At 44.2% G+C, this 16,887-nt stretch overlaps 1 protein-coding gene across 1 annotated transcript in view; it reads left to right on the top strand.

Moving 5' to 3' along the window:
* Nucleotides 1–800: 800 nt before the first annotated feature.
* The window catches only part of Slc25a43 (solute carrier family 25 member 43), a 46,517-nt gene continuing 30,430 nt past the window's right edge, over nt 801–16,887 (top strand). Inside the window, exons 1-2 of the mRNA XM_074064211.1 lie at nt 801–1,162; nt 12,461–12,702. Of these exons, the coding sequence (XP_073920312.1) occupies nt 888–1,162; nt 12,461–12,702 (517 nt within the window). The 5' untranslated portion in view covers nt 801–887. The remainder of the gene's footprint in view (nt 1,163–12,460; nt 12,703–16,887) is intronic.

Genomic DNA, 16,887 nt, shown 5'->3' with positions numbered 1-16,887 from the left:
CAGATGAAGCAACAGAAAGATTGAGTTACTTCCCTGAGGTCACACAGCTGGTTAAACTGCACAGCCAAGGATTCTCAGGCAGGTTCCAGAGCTCAGGTTCTAATCACCACACTTACAGCTTCTACTGATAAGGTTATACCTGCTAAGGACTATTCTGAGGATTTACTAAAATAATGTACAAAAAGCCCAGTAATTGACAAATGTCTGACAGGCAGCAAGCAGCTGTGGTTGTCATAGAAGGTTTGTCCATTCTGCACTACACACCTTTGCAGGCTTTTTCTTTGGGCTAGGAAAAAAAACAAACCAAAACAAACAAACAAAAACATGTAGGAAGGAAAAGGAGAAAGAGGGCCAGGTGAACTGTGAAAGGGGGCCAACAAGAAGAAAGGCAGAAGCAGGCGCCGGTGGCTCAGTCCTGTAATCCTAGCTACTCAGGAGGTAGAGATCAGGAGGATCGCAATTCAAAGCCAGCCTGGGCAAATAGTTCGAGAGACCCTATCTCTAAAACCCCATCACAAAAAAAGGGCTGGAGTGGCTCAAGGTGTAGGCCCTGAGTTCAAGCCCCAGTGCCAAAGAAAAGGAAAGAAAAAAAGCAGAGAGATCTCTGAATACTTAGAACAAAGTCTAGCTGGCTAGGCCTTGAGAGAACAGGGTGAGTATTCTCCACTGAAAATGGAACCTCGAGTCACTCTGGGAGGCCTCAACCCCAAAGCCAGTGGCCCTGGACCCCGCCCCGGCCCCCGCGGGCGTGGACCGGGCTTCCCGTCGCTCCGGTGGATCCGCCCCACGCCGGGCGGGGCCTGGTCCGTCCCTCTGCCGGTGGCCGGCGAGCCCTGGACGCCAGCCACGCGGTCTGCCCGGGCCTGCTCGGCTCCGGCGGGGGATCTATGGCTACGTGGAGGCGCGACGGCCGGCTGACCGGCAGCCAGCGGCTCCTGTGTGCAGGGCTAGCGGGAGCGCTCAGCCTCAGCCTCACCGCGCCCCTGGAGCTCGCCACCGTGCTGGGCCAGGTCGGTGTCGCGCGAGGCCAGGGCTGCGGGCCGTGGGCCACCGTGCGCCGGTTGTGGCGGACCGAGGGGCCCCGGGCCCTGTGGAAGGGGAACGCGGTGGCGTGCCTGCGCCTCTTCCCTTGCAGCGCCGTACAGCTCGGCGCCTACCGCAAGTAAGAGCCGGGCGGGCGGCGGGCGGGCGGGGGCGGGTCCCGGAGGCCCGACGGGGACTGGCGCGGCTTGGCACCCGCAGCCCAGGGCCCTGTAGTGGTGCCAGGCCCCTTCTGTATCTCGTTGGGGGCTCCTTAGAGCAGTTGGGCCACAAGGCCATATCTGTGTCCCCTAGAACGTAAGCCGAACGTTTTCACAAGCTCTTGGGATTCCTGCCTGCAAGACACAGTTTTGTGGCTTGAGGCTCTCAAGGATGGAGGTGGAATGCAAAAGGTCTGGGGGACATATGAATGAAGAAGTCTCCAGAGAGATGACTCCTGACCGTTTATTTCCACCGTCCAGCAACTTGGAATATTTCTTTGACTAGCTTAGGAGAGAGCCCCTCTTGAAGGTGTGTCTGTGTGACCAGTGCCCCAAGAAGAAAGTGCTCAGTAGGAGGAGAGGGACTAGTCTGTTGCCTTAGAAAGGCCACAGATTTCTGCCCACCTGCCCCCTGCCCCAAACCCAGCCAACTGAAACTTTAGGATCCAATGGAGGCAGGTTCCCCTTCCTCCAGCAGGGAACACTTCCCCTAGCCTAATGCTTCTCCCCATCCCCAGCTACCCCCTGACCTTCTTTGGGCTTTCCACACCTCCCACATCAACAACTGCTCCTTAGGAAAAGGACAGAAGATGCAAATGTGAGCTGAGTCTGGACGCTTCCCCAGGGCTCAGAGACATTTGCATTGGAGCTGGCAAGAAAGCCTAAAAGAAGAAATGGGAGAGATATCATCTCAGAAGAGGAGCTGCTTCTCTATTTGGGAAGATGGTCCCTTTGCTCCTCATTCTGCGAGAAAAATGTCAACTCTAAAGACTGGCTTTGGCTCTGAATTAAACCAACCCACAGTCAGGAGAGCTGGTCAGTTTGTTGTTGTTGTTGTTGCTGCTTTGGGGTTTTTTTTCATATTGTTTGTTTTGTTTTGCTTTGGTTTTTTGTTTGTTTTTTTGTTCTGCTGAGGATGGAACCTAGGGCCTCAGACATGCTAAGCAAGCTCTCTACCACAGACCTCCATCTCTAGCCCCAAGAGCTGGTCAGTCTTGACCACATAATTCAACCTTGGTGGCTAACAGTCAAAGAAGTTTGCCTTGACTTGACACTGTCACTTGGAACGCCAAAGCTGGAAGGCTCACCTGGCACTGACAAGCGAATGGAATCATCCTTATCATTGAATCCTCTGGGTCAGCACTCATTTGGTTTCTGCCTGGGAGAATTGTCTTCTCTTTCTCTGGGGAGGCAATCATGGTGGATAGGTATGAGACATTTCTGTCAAGGCTCTCTTCCCTCCCTGTACCACCCCCTTGCTCTCAAGCAACATCTGGCTTGCAGTCTGTAAACAGTTCTCTTCTGAGGTTTTTTTTAGGCAGTACTGGGGTTTAAACTCAGGGTCTTGCACCTGCCTAGCAAGCACTCTTCCACTTGAGCCAAGTCCTCAGCCTGACTTTGGATATTTTTCAGATTGGATCTCATGGACCACCATGCTCGGCCCCCCTTCTGAGTTTTTTGTTTGTTTGAGGAACTTGAGTTTGAACTCAGGGCCTCTAGCTTACTAGGCAGGCACTCTAACACTTGAGCCACACTCCCAGCCCCTCTTCTGAGTTTAAATGACTTGGTTTCTTCTCACTTCACCCTTTTGTCCACAAAGCTGCATGGAAATCTTCCTTTGAATAAGAGAGAATGTGTACCAAGGAGCAGGGGGCAGGACTTCAAAGGCTGGTTGAAGCCTCATGGCTTTTCTGCTATTTCATATGTTTACATCATTCAATATTTACAACTTCTGTCTCCTGTGTGGAAAGATCCATGGAGCAGGAAGTATTATGCCCATTTCACAGATGTAGAATTGGCCCAGAATGGTACACCACTCATCAGTGATAGCCAAGGTCCACCTGGCCTCTGACTCCAGATCTCATACAGTTTCTAATATCTCATGCTGCCTTTCTGTCTGCATTCATTTGACATTAATTTAGTTAGGGTACACGAAGTACCCACCATGTGCGTGATGCTGGGGACAATGAAAAGACATACGGTGTAATACAAGAATAAGATTAGTGTGTCTTGTTCCATAATACACAAGGTAGCATGTGATTACCATGGGTGTGGTGCTATGGAAATATACACTTCAGGGGAGGGTTGAGAAGATGTGTGAAAGCTTTACAGAGGAGAAACAACATCTGAGTTGGCCTTGAGAGAAAAAGTAGGAGTGTGCTGAGTAAAGATTGGGAGGCAGATACTGCAGGTAGTGTCAGCAAAGTTGTGGAGGCAGGAAGGCATGCAGCAGGACCGGAAATATAGCAGGAAAAGCAGGTTGGAATGAGATCTTGAAGGATCAGGTTAAGGACTTTAGTTCTGATTTGGTATGCAAGGGTTGCTATGGGAGATTTTTGTGCAGGTGGGAGGCAGTGCTGTGATTAATGCAATTCAAGGGGAATGATTTGTCACATGGTGGCAGGGTAGGATATTAGAGAGGAGGAAGACAGCAGGTGCCAGGATCAGTTAGAATCTGTTGCACTAGTGCACATGGCAGCTATGGGCACTTGAAACAGGCTGGTGACAGCAAAAGTATGATGAAGAACAGAGTTACATGGGCTAGGCTTGCTAGTATTTTTGTTTCTTACAGGATTATTTCCTTTCTGAAAACTGAAAAGAAATATTTTGATGAATGGTAAAGCATAGTGAGAGAGAAAGGGAAGTGGTTGGTTAATCTCAAAGCCATTCTTCCTACATAAAGATGATACTCTTGGTTCATCATTATACTGATTCACTTTTCTTTCCTGACCATGAATTTGGAAAACAAGTGGCTGGGAGTAACAAAAGTGTACCATCTACTATGTTCAGGGAATGGAGTGGTTAAAGGATTTGTCCACAAAAAAATTGGCAAAGCTAGAACTAGAAACTATGTCTTCTGGCTCCTTAGCCCTAGGCTCTGCCCACCACTGCACAGCTGAAATGTCTGCTTACTTGGATTCATAATCAAAACAGATCACTGAGTAGAGTCTGTGGACAGCTAGATTCTTGTCATAAGTAAATAATAGCTGATACAGTTAGTGGCTTTCAAATGCATCAGATCAAAGACCCTCCTCCAAGGTTATTCCACAACTAAACAGTTGTCCATCTGTATAAACACTGGTTTGGATTCCTGCAGCTCTGTGGTTAGAACCATTGCCATTTCCTTATTGCATACCACTCCATGAGTTTGTGTTTGGCTGCATTGGCTGCAAACTGTGTTAGGCTGAAGTGTTAGCAGTTCTAATCACATCTATCCAAATGTGTGTAGAATCTGTGCTGGCTAAGAAGGGGTTACTGCAGTTCACCAGCTCATCCAGTCTTGCTGGAAAAAGCTTCTGTGACTATATGTATGTGAGGGGGTGGGAGGAAGAGCAGAAATGGGAATGCCCCTGCTCCAGCCAATCAGACAAGACTTTAAGGTGTAGAAACAAGGATGACATCATTGGTGGCCTATCAGGGTTGCCTACCTTAACTGCTATATAGGGTCTTTTTCCCTGTATCAGAAGGTAAGAGTCTGAGAAGAAAGTACGTCCTTGGTTTCTTCTTTTTAATTTTGTATATTTGATAGTAAGACTAGTTTATAAATCAAACTGATACAAGACAGAGTTCCTCTTCCTAGTCAAGTCATTTAGTAAACCAAGGGCCTATTTCCCTCTAGTTGTTCCTTTTAGTCATTTCCTTGTCAGGACTGTTGAAGTGTCTTATATTATCTATGCTGAGAGCTAGCACAGTGTCTGGCTGTATTAGAGATGTTCAATAAATAGGTAAAGAATTAACCAGTGTCCTAGAAGTGGCCAAGTGGGGTAGGGAACAAGGGTAGGACAAAGAGAAAGAATGGTGCTTCTTTTGGCATTGCAAATGCCACCTGGGTTGTTCCACCTTGCCACAGACAACAAATACTTAACAACAAAAGTCAAGCATTTCCACTTCCTCTCTTCCGCGCTTCCAGCTTGCCTGGGGGGCTGGTGAGTGAGAAGAAGGAAGTATGCAGGCAGTAAAACTGAGGCAAATGGTCCATTGGTGAATACCGGCTTTAATTACCTGCATCTTTTTTTTTTTTTTTTTTGGTGCTGGGGATCAAATCCAAGGCCCCACTAAGCCACAACCCCAGCCCCTTAACCTGTGTCTTAAAAGCAGCTCTTTACTCAAATGACTATTTCAGTTGACAGTTAAGGCAGGTTTTTCAAAATGAAGTCAAGACTGCTATAAGCCAGGCACCGGTGGCTCATGCCTGTAACCCTAGCTACTCAGGAGGCAGAGAGCAGAAAGATCGTGGTTCGAAGCCAGCCTGGGCAAATAGTTTAAGAGACCCTATTTTGAAAAACCCTTCACAAAAATAGGGCTGGTGGAATAGTTCAAGGTGAAGGCCCTGAGTTCAACCCCCAGTACCAAAAACAAAAACAAAAAAAAAACTCTACAGCTTGAAGGAGATAGCTTTAATCAACAAGCATTTACTTGGTAGCAGAAGCGCTAGCCTAGAACCCCTTAAACTGTTTCACCTGAAAGTCCACTTATCCTTCAGTGATCCCTGGCCTGTTGACAACTGAAGGAGCCGGAAACACACCCCTTCACTGGAAACTTCTCATTTTTAGTCAGGTGTGGTGGTAGACGCCCATAACCCTAGTATTGGAGGTTGAAGCAAGAGGATTGTGAGTTCAAGGCCAGCTTGGGCTGTATGGCAAGACTCTGTCTTAAAATCAAAAAGAAAAAAAAGAAAAAGATAAAGCTCTTTTACTTTAGTCTCGCTCTGTTCACTTACCTTCTATTCCAAACCCTCGCTATCACTCTCCTTGACCCCACTCTTTGTAAGAAAATATTATTCTTCCTGGTTTCTAAGTCCTTTCGGATTTTGTCCTCATCAGCCAGGAGTAAAACTTTTGCTTTATGGTCAGGGAGAGTGTGCTTTGTAAAAGTCCCCTTATAACTATTTCTGCCAGAGTAGGCCCTTGTGGTAGGGCATGCCCTACTTCCAAAAAGAACGATTGAAACACAGTGGCTTTGTGTTTTGTATTTGGAAAAGTCCATCCCAAACCATTTTTAACTAAATTATAAAAATACAAGGAAATACAAAGAATAACCTTGCAAACACTAATATACCCATCATCCACACATCTTTTTTTTTTCCTTTTTTGGTAGGACTGAAGTTTGAACTCAGGAGCAAAGTAGGTGCTCTCCTGCCTGAGCCACACCTCCTGTTCATTTTGCTCTGGTTATTTTGGAGATGAGGTCTCATGACTATTTGCCCAGGCTGGCCTCAAACCTCGATCCTCCCAATCTCAGCCTCCCAAGTAGTTAGGATTACAGGTGTAAGCCACCAATGCCTGGCCATCTCTTTTCTTTTACTTTTTTTTTTTTTGACAGGGTCTTGCTAAGTAACTAAGGCTGGCCTTGATCTCACGAACCTCCTGCTTCAGGCTCTCAAGTGCTGGGGTTACAGACTTGCACCACCACGGCTATCTCCTTTCTTTCTTTGTTTTTCTTTTGGAGTTGGGGTCTTGCTACATAGCTCAGGTTGGCCTCAAACCCCTCAAGCAATCTCCAACCTCATCTGCCTAGTAGATGGGACCACAGGCATGAGCTGCTGTGCCTGGCACCCACATATTTTTTAAAAATATAAAATGCTACATATAAAGCTGACGTCCTCTTCATTCTCATCCCTAGTCCCATTCCCTCTGCCCTTTCCCAGAGGTCTGTTTTTACACTTCATATGTACTTGTTTATCCTCAAATAATATGTTGTTTTCTGGGTGTTTCTAAATTAAGTATTTGTACAGATAACTCTTCAGCTTGCTTTTTTCATTCAGTATTACGCTTTTATGACTTACCCATTATGTTTTTGTGTTTTATCTAAGCTCATTAATTTTAAACCATATGGTATTCACTGATGGACAGTGCCATAATTTATCCATTCTCCTACAAATGGATATTTCAGTTGCTAGAGTTTTCCACCTTACAAACAGTGGTGTAGTGTGTGTCTTCATACATACATCTTCAGTAGTTTCTCTAAGGTATGCACTTCGAAATGGAATTGCTGGAGTAGTTTTACTAGATACTGCAAAGTGATTTAACTGATTTATATTTATCCCAGCAATGGGTGAGAGTTTCTGTTTCCCATTCTTGCCATCTTGCCATCTTTTGATATTATCAGACTTTATGATCTTTGTGCATCTGCTGGGTGAGAAATGACATCTTGTTACTGTTTTTTATCATTTTTCTGATAACTAGTGAAATCACATCTATTTAGTGTTAAAAGGAAAATTCCTTATATCAGTCAAATCTAGTAGAGCTAAATTGGGATGCCCAAAGTAATTATTTCAAGAAATTCCATTCCTTTCAAGTTTCAACAGGACCAAAAGAGTGCATTCCAATTTGGTATTTGCCAAGTGCTTGCCCACAGACAAGCAAGGCCAGACAGGTTTGCAGATCAAAAGGGAAAATGCTGAAAGTGAAGAGGGAAGAGCTTAGGGTAGATACAAGTCAGAAGGCTGGGTATCTGTCTTATGGCTAACTAGCTATATATATATATAGTCATATGTAAATTTATTATTCATTAAACCTAATATAATACTATAGCAATTTTCACTTTGTAAAGCACTTCCAAACGCTGGCAAATACTTCAAGTAGTGTAGAACTCTTCAGCACAATCCCTAGCTGATTCCTTTTTTTTCTTTATTCTTCTTTCTTTTATTTTATTTTATTGTTTTTACATTTACTTACATGTCACTTATTCTCCCATATTGTTGAAGAGAAAGCATAGGAGATAATAAGAAAGACATACTGGTTTTGCTAGTTTGAGATAAAGATAGCTATACAGAGAGATTCCTAGCGTTGCTTCCATGAACGTGTGTATTGCAACCTACATTGGTTCATCTCTGCCAGACCTCTTCCCTGTTTCCTGGTTCCCTTCCCATAGTGGCCTCAGTCAGTTTAAGATTACTTCATTCGCTCCTCTACAGTGGGCACATCAACCACATTCAAGTTTTAGGTTTCCTTCCCTTTCCCTATTCCTCCTTATGCGCATTCTCCCCTTAGTGTGTGAACCATGTCCAATAATATTACTGTGTTTGTTTTAGGTCTATAGTCCACATATGAGGGAGAACATGTGATTTTTGGCCTTCTGAGCCTAGCTAACTTCGCTTAAGATGATGGTCTCTAATTCCATCCATTTACTTGTAAATGACAAAATTTCATTCTTCTTTGTAGCTGAGTAAAATTCCATTGTGTATAAACACCACATCTTCTTAATCCATTTGTCAGTAGTGGGGCATCTTGGGTGTTTCCATAACTTGGTTATTGTGAATAGTGCTGCAATAAACATGGGTGTGCAGGTGCCTCTGGAGTAACCTGTGTCACAGTCTTTTGGGTATATCCCCAAGAGTGGTATTGCTGGATCAAATGGTAGATCAATGTTTAGCTTTTTAAGTAGCCTCCATATTATTTTCCACAGTGGTTATACTAGCTTACATTCCCACCAGCAGTGTATGAGGGTTCCTTTTCCCTGCATCCTCGCCAACATTTGTTGTTGGTGGTGTTCTTGATGCTAGCCATTCTAACAAGGGTAAGGTGGAATCTTAGTGTGGCTTTGATTTGCATTTCCTTATGGCCAGGGATGGTGAGCATTTCTTCATCTGTTTTTTGGCCATTTGGATTTCTTCCTTTGAAAAAGTTCTGTTTAGTTCAATTGCCCATTTCTTTATTGGTTCATTGATTTTAGGAGAGTTTAGTTTCTTAAGTTCCCTATATATTCTGGTTATCAGTCCCTTGTCTGGTGCATAGCTAGCAAATATTTTCTCCCATTCTGTGGATGGTCTCCTCAGTTTAGAGACCATTTCTTTTGGTGTACAGAAGCTTTTTAATTTCATGTAGTCCCATTTGTCCATCCTTTCTCTTAGTTGCTGGGGTGCTGGAGTTCTACTGAGGAAGTCCTTGCCTATACCTATTGTTTCCAGGGTATTCCCTCCTCTTTTGTATACTAATTGCAAGGTTTCAGGTCTGATATTAAGGTCCTTAATCCACTTTGAGTTGATACTAGTACAGAGTAACAGGCATGGATCTAGTTTCCATGATAGCTTTTCCCAGCAACATTTGTTGAAGAGGCTGTTTTTTCTCCATCGTATGTTTTTGGCACCTTTGTCAAAAATAAAGTGGACTGGATTTATAACCAAGTCCTCTGTTCTGTTTCACTAGTCTTCATCTATGTTTTTGTGCCAGTACCATGCTATTTTTCTTGCTATGGCTGTGTAGTATAGTTTGAAGTTGGGTATTGTGATACCTCCAGCATTGCTCTTTTGCTCAGTGTTCCCTTGGCTATTCACGATCTTTTTTTGTTTCCAAATGAAATTTAAGGTAGATTTTTCAATCTCTGTGATGAATATCATTGGGATTTTGATGGGAATTGCATTGAATATGTAGATTGCTTTTGGTAGTATAGCCATTTTTACTATGTTGATACTGCCAATCCATGAGCATGGGAGATCTTTCCATCTTCTGTAGTCTTCCTCGATTTCTTTCTTCAGTGGTTTCTAGTTCTCTTTATAGAGGTCATTTACTTCCTTCATTAAGTTTGCTCCTAGGTATTTGATTTGTTTTTTTGAAGCTATTGTAAATGGAATTGATTTCCTGTATTCTTTCTCAGTTTGTTCATTGTTGGTGCATAGAAAGGCTACTGATTTTTGTAAGTTGGTTTTGTATCCTGCTACATTGCTGAAGCTGTTTATGATGTCTAGAAGTTTTTGGGAGGAGTTTTTTGGGTCTTTGAGGTATAGGATCATATTGTTTGCAATTATTTTTTGCAGATATTTTGACTATTTCTTTACCTATTTGTATTCCTTTTATTTCTTCTTCTTGCCTTATTGCTCTGGCTAGGAATTCCAGGACTGTGTTGAATGGAAGTGGGGAGAGTGGGCACCCTTGTCTTGTTCCTGAGTTTAGGGGAAATGGTTTCAGTTTTTCCCCCTTATGTATGATGTTGGCTATAGGTTTGTCATATATAGCCTGTATAATGTCGAGGTGCATTCCTTCTATTCCTAGTTTTCTTAGAACTTTTATCATGAAGTGGTGTTGAGTCTTATCAGAGGCTTTTTCTGCATCTGTTGAGATGTCATACGGTTTTTGTCTTTGCTTCTGTTAATGTGCTGCATTACATTTAATGATTTGCGTATGTTGAACCATCCCTGCATCCCTGGGATGAAGCTGACTTGATCATTGTGATTGACCAAGAGGGGTTTCCATCCCTTCTTCTTCTTCCCATTGCTCCACTTGGTGCTAAGCAACTATGTTTTTGGTAGGCTAGTCGGTGGTTTTGATTGCCTGATTTCTTTCCCTGATTTAATTTTTGTGTTGTGACTGACTTGGTTGTTAGCTAGGTTGATGTGCTCTTTCTGTCCCTGGCCTGGAGGTGTAATTTAGCAATAACAAATTCACAGGTTCAATGCCAGGCCAGGTGTTTACATATTATATAGAAAACCCCTTGATGATAATATCTATAAACAGTTGGAGTTGGGGTGGGGGGTAATGGTTATTAGGCTAGTTATAGATTTGGGGGAATTGGTAGAGGCAGCACTAAAAAGGGAGTGGGAAAAGGGATGGGTGAGTGGGGGAAGAGGTATGGGGGCTGCTGGTTTGTGTGGCCCTTAGTGTGTGTTTGGGTGTATTTCTGTTGCAGTGGAGGTGTTTGTGTCAGGGATTGCGGGTGTTGGGGTTGTGTACGGTTGGCACAGTAGGCCAGTCAGCAGGTGGTGAGTGAGTAGGAGGGAGGGGTAGTGTGGGGACAGGTTGAGGGAGGATGGTAAGGGGAGGTAAAGATGGGAAAGAGTGGATGAGAAGGGGCAGAAAGAGTAGTTGAGAGAGAGAACAATGGATTGTAGTACAGGAGAAGGAGGGAAAGTGAAGAGGTAAAGAATAGGGATAAGAGTATAGTGATGATGAAGTTAATAATACAGGAAGAAAAAAGAAAAAAGAAACACAATAAAAAACACCAAGTTCAGGAACCACAAAAAGTTCAGTCTATTGGTAAAACTTCTGGAGTTATTCCTTAGGTGTCCAATCCTGGTATTGGCATACAAGCAGAAGCTGTGATGTGGTCTCACCAGGTGACTGGCTTGTGAATGGTACTTTATTCTTTTGTCCACAAGATTAGTTGGAACTTTGAGGTGAGGTAAGACTGCCAGCTTGTGCAGGGTGGTCAGAGCTGTTGTTTTCACCAAGTGGCAGCTGTGTTGCCCTTCAGCTGCAACTCTGTTCGGTCAGCTCTTGCCCCAGCAAGGTGGGGCAATTCAGTTTTGAAATCTTCCCTGTGTCCCAGAGATCAGCTCCGGGATCCACCTCCTGCCGTGCTTTTGGAGGTTGGCCTGTCACCCCACCCCTGCTCTTAGCCTTTGTGCTTTTCCTAATCTCTGCTCAGTTGTGGCGGCTCCTCTGGGAGGTTGGTTTGTTGCCCCACTCCCTCTCTCAGCCTTTATGCCTCTCCTGATCTTTGATGGGTGCCAGTGGCTCTTCTGGAGGTTGGCTTGCTGTCCCACCCTCACTCTCAGCCTTTGCTGCTTTAGGAGCATGTCACTGAGAGTTGGGCACTGAGAGTTGGGCTCCTTGCTGCACCCCCATTCTCTGGGGCAGGTTCAGCGTTCCACCCCAACCTCCGCTGTTGGTGTTAAGATTACAGTTTGTTGTTTATGTTTTTCAGTTTTGCTCAGGGGCAGGGTGGGGGTTTAGTCTGCCCAGAGGCTGTGCTGGATTATTTTTCCAGGGTGGGGGTTGGGTAGAGGAGTCACATGCAGTGTGTGATGCTCACCTATTCCTTCTTCAGTTTCATACAGGCAGCTTTGGAGCCAGTCGGCAGGGAGAAACAGCGTAGGGAGGCTTTCCACAGGCTAGGGGTCCAGGATGTCACAGAGTTTGATTCTCATTGATGCTCTGTCTTCTGCTTGTTGGGAAAAGAAAAAAAAAGAGAAAGAAGCAGCCAGGGACTATTTTCCCACGGCCAGAGGCCAGACACGCCTTGCTGGCTGTGCCTGGCGGGATTTTTCACAACTGTTAGGTACAATTGAAGACTGATTTAAGGGTCAATCTTTGAATTTTATCTGCACCTAATGTGATGGTAGTTATTGTTTTGGCCAGGAGCAATCAGAATTACCCAAGTGTAGCTCCAATATCTCAAGGAGGTTTCTAGTGTCATGGAGCTTAGGAGTTCTGATTCCCTACCTTAGCTGCCATTTTGGATCCCCTCTAGCTGATTTCTTTGGGCTTTCTATTTTTTCCTAGATTTGTTGTGATGTTCACGGATGATCTGGGCCATATTTCCCAGTGGAGTTCCATTGTGGCTGGGAGTCTGGCAGGCATGGTTTCCACTATTGTGACATATCCTACAGATCTCATCAAAACCCGGTTGATTGTGCAGAACATGCTGGAACCATCTTACAGGGGACTCGTCCATGCCTTTTCTACTATTTATCAACAGGAAGGATTCCTGGCCCTTTATCGAGGTGTGACCCTCACTATTTTAGGTAAGATGGAACTTTTCACCTTGTCCAAGAAAAAGCTGTGTTCTTTGACATATACTATCATATTGTATATCTTTGTGATCAGTTAAATCAGTTTTCCTGAGCTTAAGGTAGTATGAATTCAATCCATAGTAGAGCCAGTTGCCTCATTCTATTCCATGGCCATACACCCCACTCCTAAACTTTGGACACTCATCTAAGGAAGAGAGTAGGACAGAGCAGAAGTGGCTCAGCACAGCCTGATAGTAAAGCCATACTTAGTACTTCCCTACAGGAAACAGAAGTAGCCTTCAGTGTACATAGACACACACAGGAGCACAACTAGAAGAGCAAGTGTATCTCCTGGGGGTTTTATGGCCTTCACCAGAGCTACACACATACAGGACCTCCAATAACCAAATCCAGCAGACTTTGACCCTTCATGTGACCTTTGTTGCAGCATTTGATGAGATCAGTCACCTCTTCTGGTAGCTTGCTTTTAGGAGCCCCCCATCTCCTGGGTGTCTTCCGAGCTCTCTGGCAGCTCTTTCTTGTCTGAATTATTTGGCCCACCTGGGACCTGACACTGCCAGCCTCTGTCTCAGCCCTCCATAGGCGGCCTCATCTAAGCTAGTGGCTTGAACAAGCATCAGTATATTCTGTAACTCCAAATCTCTAGCTCTTCAGGGATGGTGAAGTGGCTCAAGTGGTAGAGCACCTACTTTGCAAGTGTTAGACCCTGAGTTTAAACCCCAGCACCACCAAAAACAAGGTCACTCTCTAGTTCTTCAATAACAATGACTAATTTTGGGGTGTGTGTGTAATTATATACCAGATACTTTGCTAAGTGCTTTGAATTCAGTTTCTTGTTTCAGCTTTGTTTTTATTTTACCTTTTAGGTTTTTTTTTCTATTTTTTACTTTTTTGGGGGGTCTTGCTATGTTGCTCAGACTGGCTTTGATCTCCTCCTGCCTTAGTCTCTCTAGTGCTGGGATTACAAATATAGACTACCATGCCTGGCGTTTTTAGTTTTGTTTTTTTTTTTTTTTTTTTGTAGTCTTGGAGTTTAAACTCATGACCTGGCACTTGCTAGGCAGGTGGTCTACCACGTGAGCCATTGTCCCTAACCCTTTTTGCTTTAGTTATTTTTCAGATGGCATCTCTTGTTTTTTGCCCAAGTTGCCTTCAGACAGCGATCCTTCTACCTACACCTCTCAAGTAGCTGGGATTACAGATGTGCACCACAGCCCCTAGTTTTCTTAAATGATATATAATTGTACATGTTTATGGGGTACCATTTGATGTTTTGATACATGTGTTCATTGTGTAATGATCAAGTTAGAATACTTAGCTTATCCATTACCTCAAACATTTATCATTTTTATGGTGAAAACATTCAAAAACCTCTGTTACGTGCAGGGCCTTGGGTTTGAGCCCCCACACTACAAAAAAAAAACCCACAAAAAACTCTCCTCTAGCTATTTTTTGGAGGTACTGGGGTTTGAACTCAGTGTCCTGTGCTTGCTAGGCAGGCATGCTACCACTTTAACCACACCGCTAGCCCACTTCTAGCTATATTGAAATAGATAATACATTGTTGTTAACTATAGTCAACACCCTGTGCAATAGAACACCAGAACTTATTTCTCCTATGTAACCGTAATGTTTTACCAGTTGAACAACCTCTTAAGCCTCATTTTCTAGATGGGGGAACTGATGCTTGGGGAAGCTGAGTGATTGTGCAAGTTTCCATAGATACACCATGGAATAGCCTAGCACAGCAACTCCAGGGCCCTCTCTCTTAGCCACTGACTTATACCAGTTACTAATGGCACCATACTGGCTACTGACACCTTTGCCTCTACCGTATGCCCTAGGTGCAAACTCAAGACTAACTGATGTTCTCATGAGTCTCAACTCACTCTTCCTCTTGTGTCCCCCAGTGAATGAGACCACCTTCTTTTCACCCAGGAGCTCAAACCAGAAGAAAGCTACTCCTCTTGCTATTCCCATATCAGTCACAGTCCTGTCATTTAATGCTCAAGCCTACCCTTCTTCAAGTCTATCTCTTTTACTGTAGCTTGTGCCCTCACTTTCCTGCCAATTCTTGTGGACTCAGACTTGTCTGCAGTCTCAGGTCTCCTGCCCCAGTCTGCCCTGTGTGCCACTGCCAGGCCAGAGTGATTCTTCCAAATGCTCCACCCTCGTTTCACCACCCTCCTTAATGACCTCCAGTGACTCTCTCTGGGCTAACAGGGAAAGCCCAGATTCCTTATGGCATTCCAGACCTTCAGACCTGGCCCCTGCCGGCCTCTCCTACTTCATCCCATTCCGTGCCATGCCATTACCTGCACTCATGCTCCAGTCACAGAGAAAAACTTGTTTCTTGGAAATACCACTCTCTTCATACATGCAGTTCCCCCTGCCTGGAATGCCTTTCCTCTCGACGTTTGATGAACTCCTACTCATTCCTCAAGATTCAGTTCAAAACTCTGTCTTCTGAGCCAGGTGTAGTGGTTCACACCTTTGTAATCCCAGCACTCAGGAGGCTGAGGCAGGAGGATTGTGAACTCCAGGCCAGACTGAGCTACATAGCAAGACCCTGTCTCAAAAACAAACCAACCCAAAAAGTTTTCTTTTCTGTCAAGTCCTTCCTGATTCTCCTAGGCAAAATTCATTCCTCTGATCCTTGAGTATGCAAAGCATATTATATATCCCCTATTGTGGCACATAGCAGGGATGCTAGACTAACTAGTTTTCCCTGGCTATTTCCTGTCCTCAATAGTGTGTCCAGAATTAGCCAGCTCCTCTTCGTGTTCCCAGCAACTGGCATGGGGCCCAGCACATAGCGTAAGCTCCCCCAATTTTTTTCCACAACCTTTTTATTTAACTTTGTTTTTCACCTAGGATCTTGTGCTTTTGCCTTGGGCCAACCTCAGACTGCAGTCCTACTTCCACATTGTAAGGATGTGGGATTATAGGCACACACCACCATGCCAGGCTTGTTTTTATGATAGAGTCTCACTAAATTTGCCTGAGATGGCCTTGAACCATGATCCTACTATCTCTACCTCTCAGGTAGCTGGGATTACAGGCATGTACCACCACACCTGCTTCTATATATGTTTTGAGGGCTGGGGACATGGTTCAAGTGGTAGAGTGCTTGCCTAGCAGGTGCAAGGCCCTGAGTTCAAACCCACGTACTGCCAAAAAAAGTACACAAAAGCACATACATATGTTTTTTGAATGAAGGTAAATTGGAGGTTCACAAGTCTTTTTGTTGTTTTTTTGCAGTGCTGGGGGTAGAACCCAGGGCCTCATACATGCTAGGCAAGTGCTTCACCATGAGCTACATTCTTCAGTCCTTTTAATATATGTTTATGATATAGCTATTGCCTTTGTCTAAAGATAAATAACCTCACTTGTGTCATCCCTGCCCTCCTCTCCACCTTTCTTGCAGTGCTGGGGATCGAACCCAGGGCCTTGCTCATGCTAGGCAAGTACTCTTACTAAGCTATGTCCTCAGCCTTATCCCCTCATTTAAGTCTCATTGTGAGGGAGAAATTTAGTTCCTCTATAAACTGAAGATGGCTCCAAAGTTTCTGGAAGTTTGTGAGAGTGCCACATACTGCACTGCTTGCTCAACATCTTAGTTACAAGAAAGGTGAAGATGTCACACAGTGTGGAGTACACACTGGGCCCTGATGTGACCATGTTGTTCTCAAAGGTGAGGTTACATAACCGGACCACAGGTTTCTACAATGCTTTCTTAGCTAGCCTCCCAAATGAATCTGGTGCTGTCCACTTTATTTTATTTTATGACAGTGATTTTCCCCCAACACTTTGTTTTTTAAATTTCAAACACACAGGAAAGTTAAAAGAATTGTAAACACCCATATGGCCACCATCTAGATGCTACAATTAACAAGTTCTGCTTTATCACATATCTATCCATCCCTCAAAATCATTCATTATTCCATCTTTTCTATTCATTGTTTAAAGTAAGTTGCAATCAGTGCACTTCACCCCTAAACCTTTTAATGTGCATCATTAATGCAAGTTAGTATTTGTTTCTGGTTCTTTTTTTCTTTTCTTTTCTCTTTTTTTTTCTGTAGTGGAGATTGAACTCAAGGACTCATGCTTGCTAAGCAAGTACTCTAATACTTGAGCCACACCTCCAGTCCTTTAACTTTTAGTTTTTTTTTTTTT

Source organism: Castor canadensis, chromosome X, assembly GCF_047511655.1.
Source record: "Castor canadensis chromosome X, mCasCan1.hap1v2, whole genome shotgun sequence".
Classification (NCBI taxonomy): Eukaryota; Metazoa; Chordata; class Mammalia; order Rodentia; family Castoridae; genus Castor; species Castor canadensis.
This window is presented reverse-complemented; position numbering and strand designations above follow the sequence as displayed.